We start from the raw sequence: 22,876 nt of genomic DNA, 5'->3' as shown, positions 1-22,876 counted from the left end.
GTCCAACTTTCCATAATCCCCCACAATGGCACGCCTCATAATCAGATCGAGGTTCTGGCACGTCAATCCCCATAATTTTATTTTATTTTTCTTTTGGGGTGCGTGAGCAAGCAAGCAGGCGCAAGTATCATTGGCTTGTGATGAACTTATGCTTGCCAAAGTCCCTCATGATTCCTGCATTATAATTTTATCTTTAAATGCCAGTCAATGTTAACAAACCTTTTTCTTTATTTTTGGCGTTAGATAACTTTCTAAGAAAGGGTACTACCATTTGTACGGCCAGTTATGCAGAAAACGCTATAATAAGGTGACCTTTCATAAATAAGAGCAACGTTTTGCGCACTAACGCCTGTAGTACTGACCTTCTTGCACTGCGTCTGAACAACCAGATCGCTTTGGAATGTGGGAATATTAAAAAGAAACTTTAAACACGGTTGTGACTCTATTCAACGCATCAGTCGAACAATAAAGTTGTGGTGTCCGGTTTGATGAGACAACCATGAGCAAAATATTGATACGGTCATGAGGACCCGAAATATAATGGAGTGGTCTGTATCCCGTAATTGATGGAATTAGCATGCTTCGGAGAACTTCACCCAGTTTTCAGTATAGCTATTCTTGCCTATCTGCCCTCTTTCGCGCCAGTTTGAGTCACCGGGTATGTGTGGCTCGGTACGGGCCGCATTTCGAGGAATCTCTTTGACGCCAAATTCGGTCACAGGTTAAGTGTGACGCTGGCCATGCGCAGGTCTTCGAAGAACACCTTTCAGGCCCACTTGGGTCACTGGGCCCGTGCCACTGCGTTTTTTGCCAGTCTTCAACGACAAAAAATTTCTTTTATATTTGTCCAGTGCTCTGCGGAATCAAACCTGCATATTGTATATTCAGGCGATCTCGCGCACTTCTCTGCAGTGCTACTAGATGGCGTGACATATCAAGTGGGATGTGCGAGAGAGGAGCCTGGTTGCAGGAACGACTCCTACATGACGCATTTTGGCGGCCGCTATAATGGATGTCGCAGCATTGCTTCAATGCTAATCTAATTATCACAAAGTTCATTCTGAGGTCGCGTCTGTCGGAATTCTTATTAGTGATACTATTGCCATTATCATTATGATCGTTACTTTTTGTACATTTGACGTTTTTGGTGTGCTGTCTTTGCGCGTATTTTACCTCAATCGTTCCTCCTTTCTTTAGTCACTTTCCCTTACGCTTGCACATATAACTGAACTAGTTTTTTATATTGCACTTACTAGTTCTCTTTTAAGTTTTGTTTAGCTCACCTTTGTTGGTAGGTAAGAGCTTATTTTAGCAACATTACATGTCCTTTGTTGTGTGCCAATAATACGCCCAAATGGCTTTTCTCTAAGTGCCTCAGTAAACCTATTGCTCGCGTTTTCCTCCGTCTTTGTGTTGTGAATTCACCTAGAATTTTCTCGTTTGTGAACTGTCTCTTTTCATCATTGTCGTTTTCTCTCCCATGTTGATTACCTGTATTTTGATGTGTATTCTTACATTTTTTTTACGCGTGCACCATCACTTGAATTTTAGGATTGCTCCGGGGCACGTTAAATAAACGATTCATCTAATATTCTTATTCCATTGTTGCTATCATAATGATCATTATTATTTCTCAAGTTGCGTGGCGACAGTGAGGCTATACACACAAAATGAGGAAAGCTTGAAAAACAGGCTTGAAAGCCGAAGCAGAGCAACCACGAACTGCTCCCCAGAAATGTGACAATAGAAACATTAAAGGAAAGAGAAAAGCTAAAGGGAAAGTGAAATGACGACTAATAATCGCGCCATAGCTGTCGGCGGTAATGCGAATAGAAATTGAGCAGTGTAGATATAGGCCACATCGCTGAAGTCACGTTCATTTCAGCGTACAGCGTTAATTCTCAGATTTAGATTATTCGGCTATATGTCACATACTCCGAAATTGAACCACTTTGCTGTGGCAGTCGCTCTCCAAGGTCCCCCATGAACATAGAGGCATGACGAAGACTGTACGACGCTGGCGCAATGAAGATGGAAAGAGAATTCCTGGAATGATGTCGATGGAATGACAAAAGCGTACAACAATGACGGCAATGACGCGTGGATTCCTAAATTATAACGATGGTAGAATGACTACAACGTGACGACGACGAGAACACAGGACCATGAGATGACGATGGTGTGTGACGAGGAAAGTACGACGACAACCGGATGAAGCGGGAATAACGACGATAGCACGACCCAGGTGGCATGATGATGACAGTATGGCAACGAATCCACCACGCCGCCTGTGTGACGACGACATGATGTCGATGATCGCATGACAACGACGGCATAATCCCGAATGAATGACGAGCGTGTGACTGCGGTAGAATGACGAAGAAGAATGACGTCGACGAATCAAAGAAAGTGGTATGACGACCATGGCGTGGTGACAAGGCAATGACGATACAGAAGTGATGACGATGGTGAAACGACAGCGTGGTGATTATCGAAGGACCACGTTGGCATGACGACGAACACATGACGCCGACTGCATGACGACAATGCAGTGACAATGATGGCAAGCCAACGGTGTTATGATAATGGGATGACAGCGAGTATGTAATAGAAATGGCATGACGATGAATGTATCTCTAAATCTATATGACGACTATTGCTTGACTATGATGGCTTGACGACGACGACATGACTAGAGTCGGCTGACCTAGCTGCAGTGAAGATGATGCCACGACCGCGACGGCTTCACGACGGCGGGCTTACACTGGAGACATGATAGCGACTGACGACGATGAAACGACAAGCGTGCCAACTCACGTTTTAATGAAGACGTTATGATTATAATGCAATGCCAAAGAAAGAATAAAGTCGACGTAACGACGAATGAAGTGTGAACAAAACGGTATGACGGCGATGGGATAACGTTACTGAAGTGATGACAATGATAAAATGAAAGCGTGACGACAGTGGCTGGATAATGACTGCGCGACGATGACAGCGGGATTACGATGGCATGACGAGAGTCAGATGACAACCTTGGAATGACGTGGGTGCACTGAGCCCGACGACATCACGACTCCGCGAACACACACCATGGCACCCAAGCTGCTTGGACCAATGGGCCCGAATAGAAGCCGTGACTACAGCATGACGAGAGTCAGCTCACGAAGCCGGAGTGACGACGATTGAAAGGCCACGACGGCATCACTGTGGTGGTGTGACAATGAATACATAACGACTGTGTGATGATGATTGCGTGATGACGAAGGCGTGAGCAGTGTCAAATGATACCGCTGGAACGACGAGGATGCAACGACTACGGCGGCATCACGACCCCGAGAACATGCATATGGGCCCGAGCAATTAGACAACTGTGGCAGCTCGGTCTAGGCAGAAGGCGTGACGACGATGGCGTGATGAGATTACCACACAGGTAAATAAAATCAAAACAGCCCAAGTAGGCAATGAATGCTTTTCGCATCAAAAATAAAAAAGGCCACAAATCTGCTATGTGAAGAACAAAATTTCAAGCACGAAAGGAAGTAGTCCGAAGTCCAGCCAATCACAGCCAAAGCAGAGTAAGTGCGAAATCAAGCGCAAAACAAAATTTTAATCCGTTTTAAGCAGGGTGCCAAGTCTATACCTCTTGAAAAAAAAAAACAGAAAAGAATGCATCAGTTGAGCCTAGTCGTGCCCTAGAGGTCAAGAAGCCACGTTAAGACCAAACAAGCACAAAGCATCTCCTACGTTAAAAAATAACCATAACAGCACAGCATGATGTGCAATGTATCTTGTAAAGTCTTTCTCCATTACCATTGTATACAGCAAACTTTCTTCGGTGTAAAGAAAACCTTAGGATATCTACGTGGGGTCTCTTTAGGTCGCTCTAAAGTGCGGCACACCGTCCGCCTAAAAAGGAGCCACCTCACACGGCAAGACAAGACATGTTAGGCAACAGAGAACTTTCCAGAAACAATGACTGTAAGCATGCAGGCGGAAAGCACTAAGCCATTTGAAATATCTCCAAAGAGCTATGTAACTGTTCGCTTTTCCAAAATATTGCGATATATATTCTATGAGCGTTTGTCTCTTTTCCTCACGAAAGCTGGAACAGCGTAAAGAAAGACATCGCCTTGTCCTGGTATGGCTTTGACAGAAACAAGCCAACCGAACATGGCCTATTATATATAAAAAAGATAAAATAATTTCCAACCTAGAAAAAGAAAGATTTGCATTGGGATTATTGATAGACCTTAACAGAGCATTTGAATACATCAATCATAAAATCTTGCGCACGAAGCATTGGGATTAAATAAATTTAAAATGGCAAACATACGGAGCACGCAGCACGGTCAATAACTTAATTCAAAGCTACTTCTGCAAGCGTTAACAGTTTGTTTGGTTAGAATTTACCACTTCAAGTAAGTTGAAAATACAATAGGAAGCTACACAAGGGTCTATGTTAGGCCTATTACTCTTCCTACGTTACGTAACTGACATTGTGCGAAGAAGGTAACCTCGAGATTCAGTCTTGTGTGTAGAGGGTACGGCCGCATTTTATACCTAAAAATATCAGAGGAATTTGAGTCTAACCTTAATAACTACTTTATATCTCTAGGTAGTCGGTGTCAGAAGAAATAATTTACAATTAAGCGTGGCAAAGGCAACATATGGGATTTCCTAGTGGTGCAACCGCAAACTTACACTAGAATTAAACATTACTTACGGGGGTTCACTACTGAAAAGAGTAGCGAAGCAGAACTTTTTACGAATATGGTACCACGAAGAGCGGTCTCGGAGTACGCACCCAAATCTTAATACCAAACTGGCTCAAATCACAACTGCACAACGCAATTCCTTATTTTAAGTTATGTTATGGCCCTTTGTATGCTAACGCGAACGAAAACAAATTGTGAGAAGAGAACAGAAAAGAATACTTCGAATATATGCAAATTTACGCACAGTAAAGTTATTCTCTCAGTACCCTATGCTCAGGGCTGCTGATATAGACTACATGAAGGCACCCTGTATAATCAGCAAGCTAAAGACGAAGCTCGTGTTTATGTGGAAACAAGAGCTCATCATATTAGCTTGGGACATATCACAAGGTACACACTGAAAACAAGAACTAGTTAAGGGAAAAAAATATTTATTTTTCTACTGCAATCATTCCTAATGAAAGGGAGAACCTGCTCAAAATCTGCATTTCAAAAGAAATGAAGAATATATTATTTAGACAGTGTATAAGTATTGCATGGTGAAGACACTGCAAAAGCTGAATATACATTCAATAACTTCTTTCTACTAAAAGTGCCCGAGTATAAGTTCATCGAACACTTATTAACTCACAACTTATATTGGGTTAAGCACATTCAAGCAGTATGTACTAGTTCATTAAAAACTTCGGCTAACTCCAACGTACCCTTCGTGAGATTCCTAAATAAACTAAACTGCTAACACGCAAAGAACTAATCCGCCCAATCCTTGAATATGCGCCTGTAGTTTTGAACCCTTTTCATAAAACCGATATTAACAAGATTGAGTCCATGCAAAAAAAAAGCTGTTCATTTTAACTAACGTTGTTACGACAGGCATATTTCACCTTTTTCTAACCTCTCTAATCTAAACTTAACCACTCTCGCAACACGTCACTACAACGATCGGATAAAGTTCCTGCACAGTTTAATTAACTCCCCAGGCCGTACGTGCTTACGTACACACTTTAAATTTGCTGAACCTTCTCGCTGCTGCAGCTTTCAGAACCAAAATTTTTTGTAATTTAAGCCAGAACTGACAAGTACAGACACAGCTTTTTTCCCTCAACAATTGAACGTTGGAACGCATTGCCCGGAAATTTCTTGCTTGGCCCCTGATCGATTTTTTGTTTTCAATTGATACGTGACGTCGCCGCCAGGCCTGCTATAGCCGAAGATTGGCTCCCGTATGTAAAAATGAATAAAGATAAAAATTAAATATATTCGTTCACTTCATTTGACCTTCATTCAATTTACTCTACCTAAAGTAACCTTACCCTAACGTCACCGCCAGATGGCCCCTGACCAATATTTTGCCTGAGACTGACATGTGATGTCATCGCCACTCCTGCTATATGATTTTTGTTGATTATATGAGATTATAAAATATACAAACACGAACTTTGTTGCCTAAATATGCGGTAATGTTGTCGCGTAAAAAATGAATTTGTGATCATGTAGGAAGATTCTGTGCATTACCTGATATTTTGAATTTCATTCGGCAAAAGAAAGTTGAATTGTTGTTGTTTTCATTTGTTATGTGAGTTACAGTCAGCATGCTTGTGCTACCAACGTCGAACTGTCAGAGGGCTGAGACCTTTGTGAGACACTTGTATGCCTTTTGTTCTTGCCTCTGGACAGCACGAGGAACCAATAAATCAAAACAAAATTAAATACAAAACGACTATAGTGACTGCAATGAAAATTGTGTCCGCTATCTTTTGTATTTAAGCTAAATATTTATACCAGTCAATTTCGCCAGATTTATGTATGATTCGTCTCTATCTCTCTTTGACGGCTCCAATAAATATTAAATGTACGAAGCAAGCAAATTCAATGAAAATAGGCAATAATAATAGAGATGAGGCATCGAAGTATTCCTATTGTCGAATATCATAGCTTATTGCAATAGCTCCACGTTTTTTTCACAATTTTGCATGTTATTCCTTAAAAGTCAGTGAGAGAAAAAGAAAACTCAGCCAACCATACTAGTAAATCAAGTAGGTGTGACGATGTACGCGAAATCACCTAGGTCTGGACATCACCGCATTCGCGGAAGATGACACTTGAGAGTCCGAGCAGCTGTAGGGGCGAGGACACGTCGGGATTTGGAAGAAAAGAGAGCGGCTACGGTGCAGAGGTGCGATCTTGACGGGTGCGTGCTTGGACCCGGGCTCAAGGGGCCTCGACCTGACCAGCTCGGCGCTTCCCGGTGAGTTGGCGTCTTCTTCGTAGCAGGCTGCGGTCTGCACGGCCATGACAGCCCTCCTGAAGCTAGGTGACGAGGTGCGGAAGAGGAGGTTATCGGGTATCTCGTCCTGGACCCCGAGGGTTTCTACTCGTTCCCGCACGTCTTCTACGGAGCATGGGGTGTACCGCTATGAATGCTTCCCGACCACAAAGCGGCAGTCTAGCGCGTAATCATTTTGGTAATCGGTAACTAAGCCTGCTCACCCCAGCCATGCTCAACTTTCCTGGAGAATCTTTGGACTTAGGACTTGCACGCACTATAGGCTGCGACGAACGAAAACAACTCTTTTCGTTCTCGTGAAAACAGCAGAGGCTACGAATTAGAGGTTGTCTTTTTTGGGTGGCGGGGAGCACTAGATACTGACACCGGCTTAACTTCTCAATTCAGTTCGTGTACTGGAGCTAGCACCGCAGCGCTTGAAAAAAAATTATGCTTGACATTGTGTTGAGTTTCAACAGCATCTGTATTGAACGCAAGAAAACGAAAACGTTTGCAAGGATACGCAGTAACTATATTTTCTCTGAGTTTGTTTGTTCATGATGGGCTCATCGTGCTATCGGAGTAAGATGATACAAAACCAGGAAAAGATGGCGTAGGTGAAGCTAAAGCGACTGAACAGTGGTTCGCATCGAAGAAAGATAGACAAGGTCGACAGCAGGAGCCACTGTTTCCTCAGAAACAGCAAGCCGCATGGTGCACTAATGCGCCTCCGAAGGCCTTCTCTTTCTTCAATATTCACCGCTGTTAACACTTCTTTCTTGTATGTATAAACTGTGTAGTAGAAATCATTTTTGCCAATTGTAGAATTTTCATAAACGACTGCGTCAGTTGAGCGGCTATCCAAGCACGATACTCGGTGATTGGGGACGCAACTAAACGCTCCAATCTGCCGATGTTTCTTTGCTGCACGCGCTTTGTGACCAGATGGCGGAGAGAGAGATCGCCAGAAAAAAACAATCGGAGTGGAATTGAACTATAACAAAAAGATGGAGAGAAAGCCAGGTACAAAATGGTCATTTAGGGATAATGCGAGCGGTGTATGTATCGTAGAGGTTCATGTAGCTTCGTATGCGAAGGGTTTCAAAATTGAAAGAGATCTTTTCTCTAATCCTTTCTCGAAAGGTCAGGTATAGATATGTAATATGTTAATGTTCCTACCCGCGTAGTTGGAAGAGAAAGCTTCACTTCGAATATGGAATTGATGATGTCTCTGGCAAAAGTATAAAGTAACTTCGCGAAAAAAAGTTCAATTGTATGCTTAAGTTCTGAGACAGTATAAAAGCTTTTTTTCCGAAAAGATTTTTTCTCCGAAAATTGAAAATCGCGATCAAGCGCAATCTCGCCTACAGTTGCTGATGATGCTCCATTTTTGCTGTGGTTGTTTACTTATACTAAAGAAAATCATCACCATTGGACCTCGTAGTATCAGGCTGATTTACAGAGATATGAAAGGGCGAAGTATTTGAGCGAGCAGAATCGCTCGTTGTTGCAGCTTTATTTCTCTGATATTCATGACGCTGTATTACTGGCTGCGTCACTATATATGGCAACGAAACAACATCATAACCCCGCGCATTTTATTGCGAGAGCAACGTTTTGTTATCTATTATTTACAAAAAATGCGATAATATAAGAGCGCTTCCGCTCTAATGGTCGCAATGGTTTACAACACTGGGTCAATGGAACCAACAAACCCATATTTATTAATGTTTATGTTCAACATTTGACTGAATGTGGCAGCTTCTATTGCGCCCTGGTCCCATTCCATTTTGATAATTTTTCGTTTCTCCTGTTTGCCGTCCCCTCTCGTGCATCGCATCTGCTGCAGTTTGCGCTGCTGTCGCTATAGAGATCTATAGAGGGGGAATACGAAAATTAGGTTGAGCCTTATCAGTGATAGCTGATGATGCACCACCTCTTTCGTCTCAGCGAAAAATGTCTGACCGAATGAGAAAACGTTGAAGTTCCAGCAGTACCTTGCTTTAATGTGTGTTTTAGCGTTTGCATTGAAAAAGAAAATCCTTGCGTCATTGAAACCCTTTGCGCCTAGGATGCTTTCAGCTTAAAATTCAACCAGTATTACGCTTCCTCGGCGCTCCACGTATACTGACGTGCGAAGGAATCCGCTGTGACAACAAACCGCATCCTCCGCTCCAGTGTCTAGTCTATCCAGGGACGTCATCCTCGCGTGTTATTTGCAAATCCTACGTTGGGCGTGACGCAAACTCGGCAAAAATCGCATGGCCCAGATAGCGCGAATCGGCGATGCAGAAATGTTTTTGTCACGGACAGAGCAAATAACTGTTGACGCAGGCCTGCCCAACGGATTTACGTACACACGACGAAACGAGTGCACAAGACTCCAATCGCTGTGCTTCCCAAGTACCGTTACGTTTCATTTGCGTTCTTTCGTGGTTATCGCGTAACGCGAGAGGAATGAGGAAAGCGTAGTGGCACACGAAGCGAGAAACCAGCCGTTACGAAGCAGCGGCCGCGCTTTGCTCAGAAAGCATTTGTGTTATCAGACCGAAGGGCCATGTATTTCAGGACGCTCAATCAAAGGGTTAGGTTATGCGAATAAATTCTGGCGAGCATGAATTGTTTGCTGGCGTCTGGAACTATCAACGGCCAAGGTAACCTCAATTTCTGTCCATTACGGGAAATGCGCTTATCTCGAATATTTTAGCCTTCCAAATATTCGCATGCCTGTACCCGAAGGAAGCATAGGGAAATAAGTCACGTGAAGTTGTAACCGTGCGAAATACATGACCATAAGCATCTTTTAAAAATTATGTTTTGTAACTGTGCAGTGTGAGAAAAAAACCCGAATATATTAGGCAACCAGTGGTTTGCTTTTGCAGTTTGTGGTTCAATGGCTCTCATTCGCTTCACCGCTGTACTTAAACCAGACAAGCGAAATTTAGCTTGAGCCATAATTTGTAACGCACAAGTTCGTTCATTTAAAACTCAGAGGTGGACTGAACAAACGTGTACAGAGAGGACACTAAAATGGTAGAAGGGCACAATTTTAAGTGTAATTAAGAAAGTGTTAACATGCTTGCGGAAATGGTCTACATGTCATTGTGACAATGTTTCCGCGATCAGAAAAGTACAAACTGAAAAAAAACGGGGGATGTAAAATACCATGATGGTTTAAGCGCAGAAAACACCAATAACGTTTGTGTGTTCTGCAAACGGAAATTTAGGTTAACTTACGAATGTTGTAAAAAAACTCTTCAATTTTGACGGAATTGTGACTACCTTTGAAAAACCAGGTAGCGAAACAATTAGCAAGTAGAAACGTGGCATAACACTAGTTTGCAAAAGATTATTCCTTATGTCGCAATCGACGTGCGATGTCTCACAACTTCGCTTGTCCGAGAAGTGTCACACCTTGAATAATAAGACATGGCTGCGAATACCTCAAATTACGTGATTTTTATATGGGGGGTGGGGGTCTCATAACACTTTCCTGTTAGGCTAACGCCGATAAGATTCTTAGTCGAGGGCATTCAGGATAGTGTCAGATATTTAGATGGGACAGCAAGCCCTGCAGTATCATCAAGGCAAGTGTTACCGTATGAATAATATTTTATTTTTATTTTCGAACAAAACTAAGGCGTGTTCGTCATTTCCGTCAGCGTTTCCTTCAGTTAGGTTGTGTTTTAGCAACGGAGGTTTCCCATGTGCGCCTTCAAAGCATATTTAATTGTTTAGCCTAGTTTCATTTCTTTTCCTACAACTTATGAACCCCTGAACTGAGGTGAGAAAAAAAAAAGCTTTGGTAAGAAAAGTAAAGATCTAAGATAATTAACCAAACTCGCGACATATGCGTCATTATGGAGACCAGACTTAGAACATAAGGACTCTTACATTGGTAGTTATCGAGAAGCAGCAAAATGCACTCCCCGATTATCACAGATAAGTGAGGGAAACGTACAGCAAAAATGCGGAAATAAAGAAAACTATAAAACATTAAGGTTATGAAGTAATTAGGTTGGTCGCTGATGAAAAGGGGCACTCGAAACGAGCGTGCTGAAAACAAGCCAAAGAAAGTACTCTTAATTACCTGTGCGTTTGAGCTCTGTTCCGTACCGGTGGATGGAATGAAAAGAACGCAACAGAGAAGCGTCCCACTTTAAGGTGTAATGAGAATAGCAAACTGACGAGTCAACTAAGTTAAAAAGGAAAAGCATAGATAAAGGTGGGATTGAAAACAGGGTGGAATAGAAAAATATTCCGACGAGAAAACATACGCCAGGTGTGCTTGTACATGTGAAGGGGAGGAAAGTCCTCTATTGAGAGAGAGACGGGTGAATTGGCCGGATGAACTAAGCCACTTGCCTGTTACTAAAGGACGTACCGAAGTGTTGAAGGGAAGCAGATGGGAAGTGGTGAAGTATTAGATGATGGCACGATAATAAAGCATCTGTACAAGTTTATTTTACCCATGTTGGTTATGTTTCCGTAAACAACCTAAGCTTTATCTAGCTGGCCAGTGCCATGCGTACTTCTATTGTGATTCCTGTTTATGCTGCAATGCAAAACATGTCTCTTTCATGTGGCATGGTGGCAATTGTACAGCTTTTTGGCCGCTTTCTTAGTCCATTCACACACCAGATGACGAGAATACTGTAAGGAGAGAGAAGTGTGCTCCAGAGATAGACATAATCTGCAGCAAACGCAATTCTCCAAACGAGAAGGCGGTTTCCATCAGAAGGGTGCTCTTTAAGTTACGCATGTTAGGCGACGTAAAATGTCAGCCTGGAAAAAGAAAAAAATACCTATAGAAGAGCTCGATGAAGTGTTATAAATCAGGAGTAACCGGTCCTTTCCAGGAGTAAACTTTCATCATTATTGCAGTAGCACACTTGGCGTGAAATGCGTAGGTCTAAGACAGTCGTAAATTTTTCCGGTCTATTCAGAATAAAGACCTAGTGCTTACTTCCAAGCCCACCTCTTCAAAAATCAATAAAGATAACTAAAAAAATTTTTGTGACGTGACGGGCTATGTAGCTTAGACGGTACTGAGTGAAAAGGTGCAACAGTTGCATAGTGTATATATTAGGTGTTATTTAACGTCCTAGCTAGAACAAGCGTTATGCCCTCAAGTTAGGTTAGACAAGCTGTCGTTCAACATGAACTTTAACTTACATAATCATGTCTGGCGGTCGATCAAAAACACAAGATCGTGAAATATTCGCCAATTGCCCGGAACTTTTGGCTTAGCTATAAGGAAATTACCACGCTGTGTAAATCAGCTGTTCAGCCATTCTTCAACACTTCCCACAACCGTCTTCTTTTCTTTCTTGTTTCACTTCGTTATCGCCTACATAACCACGGCTAGTATGCTGATTTTAATTTTTAAACAGGGCAGCAAGGCACCAATAATTGTACGCAGCGCGGATGGCGTGATATACACAGCAGCCATTTCATGTTCATACCGATTCACAGAAAGAGCTTGCGCCTATGCTAAGCTCACGCACACACCTTGCACTTGTACATTTCGAAGTGTTATTTGTGCTTTCAGCACAATTTGAAACATTTGACAGAACCATTCTCGCAACGAATGTCGACTTTATTGCGATAAGCACGGAGAACCTTCAACCATTTCTTTTTTCTCATTGAAGAGCGATGCATATCCAGTTGGGCGCCCACATTGATCAAGTTTTCGTCACAGGCTCCTTGAAGAGCAGCAAATACCCAGTTAGCCTTAGCTAGGGACTCGAATCGGCGTAAAATGCGTTCTATGAAGAGGGGCACATACACCTTGTGGCGCATACTTTTTGGCACTTGTCTTGGGGCACTTGCCCTATCGCGCATACCCTGTGACCTCAATTGTTGTAAAGAGGTTCATTGAGGAGTAGCACACAGCAAGTTGCTCCTACCCGGTGACCTAAATTGACATCAAAGAGGTTAATTCAAGTGTGGCACACACGTAATTTCCCACACCCTGGGACCCAAGTTGGGGTGAAAAGGGCTTCATTGAAGAGCATCGCAAAAGCGCTCACACATCGAGCTCTGATCGGCTTCACTGAAGCCGATCAGACGTCGGCTTCGTTGATCTCATTGAAGTGTGGCACATGCGAAGTGATACATGCTCAGTGACCTATGTTGGCCTCAAAGGGATTCCTTGAAGAGTGGAACATAGCTAGTGCCATTTGTCCAGTTGCTCAAGTTGGCGTCAGATTGATTGATGAGCGGCACAGATCAGGGGGCATATACCTAGTGCTCCAAGGTGGCACGTAAAGTTTATTGAACGGCGGCACAAACCCAGTACCACATATTCAGTTATCTAGGTTGGCGGTAAATTGGTTTCGAGACCCAGATAGACAGGTATATCCTCAGACAGTCCCGAAATGTGGGTGTAGTACCCAAGGAATGCTAATCGCAATAAAACTAGGAATGCCCCAAAGTACGTCTTCAATATAGGCTACATCTCTGGGCGTGCGGTACATCGTGTGTGGATGAAACGATATGTTCACACAGTGCACATTTGTGTGTGAAGAAGCCCTGAGATTCTTGCAAAAAAACACGGCATTTTTGAGAACGTTGTCTTATATAGAATGCGAAATTGACAGTTATTGCAAATTTCTGATTAGGCTCCTTGCGCGGGTGGTCACAAACACCAGAGGTGGCATTGAATGCAAACATGGCAAAAATACAGCCTGAAAATTAGCCTATAAAACACTACGCGTCAAAGCTTTTTGCCTTGTCCCGTTTTCGCGTTGTTTTCTTTTTCATAATGACCACTCACCATCTTACGTTTTATCAGAATCGAAGGAATACATTTGTGTAATGTAACTTTGGGTTTTCTGTGGATTGATAGCATCTTGGCGGTGCAGTGAACTGCGACAGATGTGCAACAGCCGATAATTACAGTAAAGATTAAGTAGCATCTACGTCAAAAGAGGAAGTAGAACAGTACTTATATATAGTGTCGGCAGGAGGTCCTCGTGAAGGACGGCGGTCAGCCGCTTGCGTCAGCACGGAGAATAACAAACAAGACACTCTAATGGCAGCATTCTCTGAAATCAGGCTAGACAGATTGCAGCAATTAGGTGTGCGCGACGTGGGCATAAGCGGATTGGCCTAGGCATTTCGTGCCATATGCTGTGCCCCGTCGGGCGTGTTTTGATACGCAGACATGAGCGGTAGAGTGTATTTACTGCTTCAACGACCGGCCTCAAATTGAACTTAGTCCGGGTTCAATAGGCGCAGCACGATAGGTCCATTCATCACAGTGACCCATTTCGCATACGTTTCCTTATACATTCACCGCTATTGCGAAGTGACTGATGCATGCATCATTCTCGACGATAAATGTTCGCTGTGCTACCTTAAGTACCTTGTTGTTCAATGGGAGGGGTGGGGGGTTCTATTGTATTTGCTATGTCAGGACAGAGTTCATTCGGGAAGTTGCGCTTGGAAGCAACATTTCTAGTGCCAGCAGATAATCGTTGACTACGTCATCATACGCGGCCGTGTATCACGAATCCTCTGCAGACCACGGGCCACACGTATCCTTCAGCAGTGGTTCTAACATTCTCGTTTGATTGATATCAATATGAACCTTCCCAAAATTTCCAGCCATCGTGGAAATAACTGCGATAGCACTAAATTGCGCTTGAAATCTAAGGAAGCGCTTTTTAATAGGGCAGTTTGGTGCTTGCAGTGCATGCATCATTACATTCAAACGACGAAGTAACTGCGCAGATTGCGTTGATTATGATCTTTACAAAAAACAGCTAAAAATTATTGAACGAGTACACAAAAATACCTAAAAGTCAGCCGAGAGAGCACGGTTCATTCTGGAAAATTTTTCCGCAACAGATTGATTGCGAGTAGTGCGCGATGTTTGGTACGTATTACAAAAGTAGTTGGACGCCGGAAGGAGGCAAAATTTTATAAAAGCTTGAGCTGAGGTACATGACCCTGCAGTAGGGAACAGTGCTCATTAGGCTTAAAAGATTCGCGCTGTGAGACCGCTTTTGCTAAAGCAAGCGTTATAGATGGAGGAAAGTGAATGTAAAGCTGCTGAAACAAAATACGATATGGCAACAACAGCTTTCAAACGTCAAATATGGCATAAGCAGTTTCCTCGAGAGCTTTCTTTTTTTTCTTCTAGAACTGACCAACGTAAGACCTACCTTACATGGTCGCACCGTTCTAAGCACTGCTGGTAATGCGACTGGAAGTTCTATGATACTTTTTATTTAATTATAGGGCTTTACGTGTGAAAACCACTTTCTGATTATGAGGCATACCATAGTGGAGGACTCCGAAACTTTTGACCACCTTGGGTTATTTAACGTGCACCTAAATCTAAGTAAACGGGTGTTTTGGCATTTCGCCCCATCAGAATGCGGCCGCCTTGGCCGGGATTCAATCCCGCAACCTCGTGCTCAGCAGCCCAACACCATTGCCACTGAGCAACCACGTCGGGTTTCTAGGATACTTACCCGCCGTGGTTGCTCAGGGGCTGTGGTGTTGAGCTGCTAAGAACGAGGCCGCGGGATTGAGTTCCGGCCGCAGCGACTGCATTTCGATGGGGCGAAAAATAAAAACACCCGTTTACCCAGATTTAGGTGCAGATAAAGAGCCCCAGGTGGTCGAAATTTCCGGAGTCCTCCACTATGGTGTGCCTCATAATCAGGGAGGAGTTTAGCCACCTAAAACACTATAACTTCAAAAATTTTAAGTTCTAGGATACTTCACGCATTTTCCGGGTAACCATTACTATATATATATATATATATATATAGATAGATATATATATACACGTTTCGCTATCCGCCTTCCTGCCAACATGCGCCACAGGGTAGTCTGTACCTTAACGTTAGATTACTGGGCTGTTGCACTGTTCGTACGCATAATAATAATAATATTTGGGGTTTTACGTGCCAAAACCACTTTCTGATTATGAGGCACGCCGTAGTGGAGGACTCCGGAAATTTCGACCACCTGGGGTTCTTTAACGTGCACCTATATCTAAGTACACGGGTGTTTTCGCATTTCGCCCCCATCGAAATGCGGCCGCCGTGGCCGGGATTCGATCCCGCGACCTCGTGCTCAGCAGCCCAACACCATTGCCGCTGAGCAACCACGTCGGGTTTCTAGGATACTTACCCGCCGTGGTTGCTCAGGGGCTGTGGTGTTGAGCTGCTAAGAACGAGGCCGCGGGATTGAGTTCCGGCCGCGGCGACTGCATCTCGATGGGGCGAAAAATAAAAACACCCGTTTACCCAGATTTAGGTGCAGATAAAGAGCCCCAGGTGGTCGAAATTTCCGGAGTCCTCCACTATGGTGTGCCTCATAATCAGGGAGGAGTTTTGCCACCTAAAACACTATAACTTCAAAAATTTTAAGTTCTAGGATACTTCACGCATTTTCCGGGTAACCATTACTATATATATATATATATATATATATATATATATATATATATATATATATATATATATATATATATATATATACACGTTTCGCTATCCGCCTTCCTGCCAACATGCGCCACAGGGTAGTCTGTACCTTAACGTTAGATTACTGGGCTGTTGCACTGTTCGTACGCATAATAATAATAATATTTGGGGTTTTACGTGGCAAAACCACTTTCTGATTATGAGGCACGCCGTAGTGGAGGACTCCGGAAATTTCGACCACCTGGGGTTCTTTAACGTGCACCTAAATCTAAGTACACGGGTGTTTTCGCATTTCGCCCCCATCGAAATGCGGCCGCCGTGGCCGGGATTCGATCCCGCGACCTCGTGCTCAGCAGCCCAACACCATAGCCACTGAGCAACCACGGCGGGGGGTTCGTACGCAATTTCTTGGCCAAAAACGTTCTTACGCTAAGATAAAGGTGCAATAAAAATGGCAGCGCATTAAACTTATACGGCGTCGTATGAGAATGAGGAGGAAGAAAAGCTCGGAGTAAATGAAAAAAAAAATAGAAGAACCATGGTCAGCTGGTAGCATGATCGCACATTATGCATACGCAGTTGAGGCTACATTCTTACGCCAAATCGCGGCACACTCCTATTCGACACGTTCCTTTTCCGGGCGTCTGCTACAGAGCCGACAGGCGCTACCGCGCTCACCTTTTCATCACACCGCCGTCAAAAGATTAGTCAAAAGAATGCCAATGTAAGTGTCACGCATTCTTCTCACATCTGATGAACCCATGGCACATTTCTGCGAGAGACACGTCTGATGGACTCATGGTGACGTATTTGGCGGAGTAAGAGGCGTTCAGGTGAAAGAATTGCCGGCCAGCTATGAAAGGCTAAACCAGCCTGTAGCAACACCCCCATCACCGCCACTACAACCATATCACACAGTGACTAAATGTCTTCATTTCGATGTTAATTACGAAAAGAAGGAACATAAAGTAAGTAGCACAATGAATAGCTCCTATGGCCTCAATGCAAGGCGACCAACACCCGTACGTTCATTGGTGTTGTATGTGATTGCGGTGCACAGGGTTGCACGTGCGGTTCTAATCCTGCGCATAGGCTCAATAGCAGCTCCCTTGGCAGCCGCTGCCATGTAGATTATTTCTCCGAGTGCCAACCGATGACAAAACGAGAGCTCCGTTCCCATGGTACCTCTGTCGAGGGCATGCAGAGCTGTGAAAACAGCCCTAAAAGAGGTATGCTGACACAAGCAGTCGCTACCGACTCTCCCAAAGTTATGACAGAAAGCTTGATTGCGTACCAACTGCACGTGCAGGTTTCGCTGCCTATCACACTTTGACTTCGTATCAGCGTTTATTGCTTTTCTTCGCTTCTCCTCAGCTGATAAATGACGATGGGGCCTAGCAGGAAGTCAAGAGATTGCTTTGCAGGCTAAGCCGGCCGCTTTCCCCACAAAGGTGAAATACACGAATGCACGTACACTTCAAGTTTGGAGAATTCTAACAAATGTCGTAGATTGGTGACATCAGGACGTGTAGCTCCATGCCTTTCATTTATGCTTTTCTCTGTCTATAACCATAACCAGAGTATATGCCACTTGTTATACGCCCTTTCTTCGCCAATGCCACTGAAACAATATGTATACCCCAATGCACAAGCAGGAGAGTAGACAAGAAGTGAGTTTAGCAAAAGAATCAGTCGAATGACGAAAAAGCACGGACGAGAACAAGCTCGCACTTGAACTTACATTGGACGATGTTGGTTTCTCTTTCCTGTTGTCCTGCTTGTCCTGTTTGTCCTGCTGCCTGCAGAAAATTTAGGAAGTGGAAGAAAGTTTGCAACATAAAGTTGAGGAAGTCAAGTAAAGAGACGTGCAAAAATATATAGGCCATTTGCACGATTTACTACAAACGCTTCCACCATTGACGTTCATTTTGCGTAACATTTACGTCTAGCATTAATGCTCACATAAAAAGAAGCTTACCTTAACACCGAATCCGAAATCAGCGTTACATCACTGCAGTAAGTAATGAACCTGAAGGAATGGACATCTTAGAATAACCAATAACGATTCCAATTAAATATGTCTTCAGCAATACGGTGTCACTACACTGCTTGAATGCTAATCGTATGAACTTCAGCAGCTATCATGAGATAGGTTCTGGCGGAAGTTTATCCACCACTCAAGCAACAAAAATATAGAAGAAGTAAGCAATTTAATAATTATTTGGGTGACCCGTGATATGGCATTTCAAATGAATGGGAGAGACTAAAAAAAAACAACGAAAGAAACACTCGGTTAGTGTGAAAGAAGTGCACTGGAAAAATGAAAAAGAAACAGTACGGTACATATCAACAATATTTCGCAAGGTCGTCTAGAAAGGCAATGATTACGTTAAAATTTTATGCTTATATGTAACATCACGTCAATCCACGCTGACCTTCATATCGTTTCAACAGAGGTAGAGGCATTGTAAGAAAAACAGAAATCCAAACAAAGTACAAGTACTCCGACAAAGTGACTATTTATGGGCGACAAACGGTGAGACACATAAGGGAAGTGAGATCAAAACAACTTTCAATGGCTGAGACATGGTACGATCTCACATTGAAACCAATATTTTCCATGCACAAGGAGGGCATCGAATGGAGCCTGCGTAGCCACCGGCAATGTTTGAAGAGTTTAACGAAGGCAGTAACACGCTTCAAGGTACGCCGAAGATATATCATACTTATCAGGTCAGCTTTCACATCTTTAGCGTTTTCTGTGCTAAACCTAAGTTGCGCACTTTTACATCTTTATCCTTCTGCGGAAGTCAAGCACGTGCGCTGTCGTATGCTGGCAGCACTCGGTATAGAGCCGTAGAGCTGGGATCATGGCAGGGAAATAAAGCTGGCTTTGCCATTTTCTGCGGAGCCGCCATTATTCACCGTCCGGGGAGAATGGCCCGGAGGTTTATACTGTCACGGGCCCCGTGGATAAGTGTAATCGACGTAACGAACCATTTATCACGGAGGATCAACGTTCCGTATTTCGCGACAGCTTTGGCAATGCTCTTGCGTGAACAGCAGCTGGCGTTCAGAAAATTGAGGCCTTTTTCTCTCGTACCAGTTCTGCTACGGTTGCGCAACACCCTCGGGCTCTCGCATTGATGAGCCTCATTATAATTTTCAAATGGGTGAGCACTAATGAAAAGAATTGTGGGTAGAGTCACCGTTTTCTAAAACGCCAGTAGATAGCGAGAACTAGACTAATTTGGCTGTAATATAAAGTGATCACGTAGCTTCCCACCAAACCTCGAGAACCATTGATGCATGCTTCAGGAACACTTGTGCGCACGGATCCTGCCGATAATAATCTTCGCGTCCAAGATTGTTTGGAAGCAATCACAGTCAAAATAAAGACGCAAACAAAAGCACACGTTGCACAAATGTAACATCGGAATTGCCTTTTAACATATGTTTTGCCGCACCGCACCAGCGAACTTATTATTCGACAGCTCCGATTTGGAAGCGCATCTCTGCTTAAGTTACTTCCAATTCATCTTCAATGGAGAGATTTTGTCAGAAGCATTCACCGCAAAGTAAAAAGAACACTACACGAAACTTCTCAAACATTCATCAAGATACACAAATGCAATTATATTTGTAAATGTTATATCACAGACTACTATTCTTGAGATATTTCAAGCCGTAACGCTCCTCGTGTCTCCACAATTTCGAATTAGGATATTAAGAAACGCTTAGCAAGTTCGTACCTTGTACATGCCTCGTTGCAAACACTTTCCCGAACGCTAAGTTAGCAAACGTAAGGCAAGCCACCGACGAAATACGGTTTCGTTCGCAGCACCTAAAAGGCAGCCTGCCCTCTTCAGTTCATCTCAATGCTTTATTCGTCTTAGGAGAGAAGGTAGGTAGCGAACGAACCCGGTCTTTTTTGCACGTAGGAGTCGAGAATGGCACCTGGAACGGTGGCGGCATCTAAATGATAGGTGACCACGCAGAGCCCTCTACTCCCTTGATCGTGCCTTGTCACGGCCACTAACAGCCGATGAAAGAAGTTCCGCTCCGCTAACGAACTCCCTCAGGCAACTTTCCGTGAGCTGTCTCCACCGCTTCGTGCTCCTAAATGGACTCGGGTTGTACTGCGCTGGTACCTGGCATTAAATAGAACGGCTGCAACGAAAGTCAGAAGACGCACGTACGTCACGTTCAAAGGTTCCCCCGTTTATTGTACCTCACTCGTATTGTTTGTCAGTGGCAGCCCTAGATGCTTTGCCGGGTGTTGTCGCTACGGGTAGGCACTAGACTTTTCGACATACGTTTCTTGTGTTCATGGATTCGACTGGCGTGTGGATTTCAGTTTTTATGCTTTTGACGAAAAACATGTGAATTGCTGCGGGGTGGCTTCTCGAACGTAAAGAAATCGTTGAGCACCACACAAAAAGAAGTCTAATACACGGTGCTCATAAGGGATTAGCTGGATTGATATGACAATGACAATGGCTTGACGATAATTAACATAATGCAAATAGAAGAACCAAAAGAACCACTACAACAAAACAGCAACCAAGATTGCTGTTCGCTTTCTCCCATGCTGTGGTGGTAACCATTCAGCCTCTGTTAAAACATTTCAAAAAATGCTAAGATTTTTGAAAGAACACAACTTCCGTTGGGGAAGCTCTTCGAAGCGTCGCCAGCAGACCCCGCAAATGCGGGAACGACGTACATCGATAGAAATTATTGAAGAAGCGAGAATCTAGGGAAAAAATTATTAGAGATAGCATGATGTCATGAGGCGTATGATATGTTAGGGTGGCCTCTACGTTCTTCTCCTTTTTTTTTTACTTTTACGACATGGACTGCACTGAACCTGTGTTCTGGCGCGGCAGCTGTGTCATTCGCAAGAACTTGTCCTAAAGTGCTTCTTGTATGGTGACTTCGCACAACGTTTCTCTTCTTATTGGACATTAGAGGTTAGAGCACGGGAGTAGTCGGGTCCTTTATGGCGCACTGAAATACATTTATCTATATTCAACAAGAACTAAAAAAGCTACACAATGGTGACTTGGTGGATACTACCGGCCACAAAGGTAGCAGTATACTGACAACAGACGGCATGAGTGCGCACAGCTTGCAGGTCAGGGGTAAAATCGCAGGTGACAACAAACTGACATTCCAAGGAAGTGTGACCACACTAAACGAGACAATGATGCCTGCAGTTCGCATCTCGAAACTTACATTGAAGTAAACCCCCTTATGTCCATCTGTGGTGGTAATCGACAAAACTAGAAACGTTCGTAGAAGGTTGCTACCAGCCGCGTTCTGCCTCTAATGCTTACTCTTGAAGTCACTGCAAAACTGCGAATTTATATTGCTCTGTTAACGAGAGCAAGACAAGATAGAGGGAATGAACTTTAATGGAATGTGAACTGAGGCTCACTGGCCTAAGTGTCCTAAGCAGGGGTGAGGGTCGATGGAGGTGGGTATTATAAAGTAAACAAAAAAGAATCTACGCTCGTAACCAGCCGTCTTTGCGCGCAAACTCCCATTAAGACTGGATAGTCCGCCGGAGTGGGGTAGTCCATTCCTTCGGCGCATTGATCATTTGATGCTTTCGCGTCGAGCAAGTAGCGAGTGAGCAATGGACCGTAAAAGAGTACTTACGTGCTGCGGAGCTGGAGAATCTTTTTCAGGTTGCTTAGAAATTTGTGATCAGTAACAAATGAGGTACCGCGTGTACTCAAGGGCCGAACCCAAAGCAATCCATAAGTTGTACTTTGGAATATAGCCTAACTGTTTGCTCGAATTCAGATAACCAACTTTAACGGTGATGAAGCATCGTTAGAACAATGTGATTATTGTAGTTTTGGGAAAGTTATCTGCCAAGTATCGACTATTGCAACTGGCCTTGAATCAGGGCCACATTAGCTATCTAACGCCCAATGTATCATATACGGGCTGATCGTTTTTAAAATTTCAGGAGTTTAAAAAAAGCTTGTCTGTGTAAGGAAGCATAATTATTGTCCTTGCGGCGGATTATTCAAAACGGCTGGCATCACTACCATTTGAAATCAAAATACATTGAACTAATTACCGTATATGTAGTACGTGCTTTCTTAATTATTTACTTAACAGCACATACTGAGATTTACAAATTGTAGCCGGCGAGTTTTCTGGACGAATCCTCTTAAAATGAATTTCCAGGATGACACCAGTTTCGAGATATTATTTCCCAAATTGTCGGAAAAAATAAATGGGCGTCCAAGTTACTTTAGTGCTTCAATAGACAAAAAAAACGTCTTTTGAAAGAAGTGAGTGATACAAAAGTCAATTTTTTGCGGCGAGCTTTAGGCAGCATATCACGAAACAAGTGCCATTCTGGAAGTTCATTTCAAGTGAACGCGCTTAGTAAACTTACGGGCTAAAATTTGTTAATTACAATACGTGTCGCG

At 43.5% G+C, this 22,876-nt stretch overlaps 1 protein-coding gene across 20 annotated transcripts in view; it reads right to left on the bottom strand.

Annotated features, from left to right (window-relative positions):
- Positions 1-22,876, bottom strand: part of LOC135921341 (uncharacterized) — a 1,279,318-nt gene that overhangs the window by 564,438 nt on the left and 692,004 nt on the right. For all 20 annotated transcript variants that reach the window (XR_011508243.1, XR_011508238.1, XR_011508245.1 and 17 more), the window contains one exon: positions 18,169-18,226. Coding sequence is in view for 14 of the 20 variants with exons in the window: in XM_070524800.1 (XP_070380901.1) it covers positions 18,169-18,226 (58 nt within the window). In the remaining 6 variants the exon portion in view is untranslated. The remainder of the gene's footprint in view (positions 1-18,168; positions 18,227-22,876) is intronic.

The sequence above is a fragment of the Dermacentor albipictus genome, chromosome 9, assembly GCF_038994185.2.
Source record: "Dermacentor albipictus isolate Rhodes 1998 colony chromosome 9, USDA_Dalb.pri_finalv2, whole genome shotgun sequence".
Classification (NCBI taxonomy): Eukaryota; Metazoa; Arthropoda; class Arachnida; order Ixodida; family Ixodidae; genus Dermacentor; species Dermacentor albipictus.
This window is presented reverse-complemented; position numbering and strand designations above follow the sequence as displayed.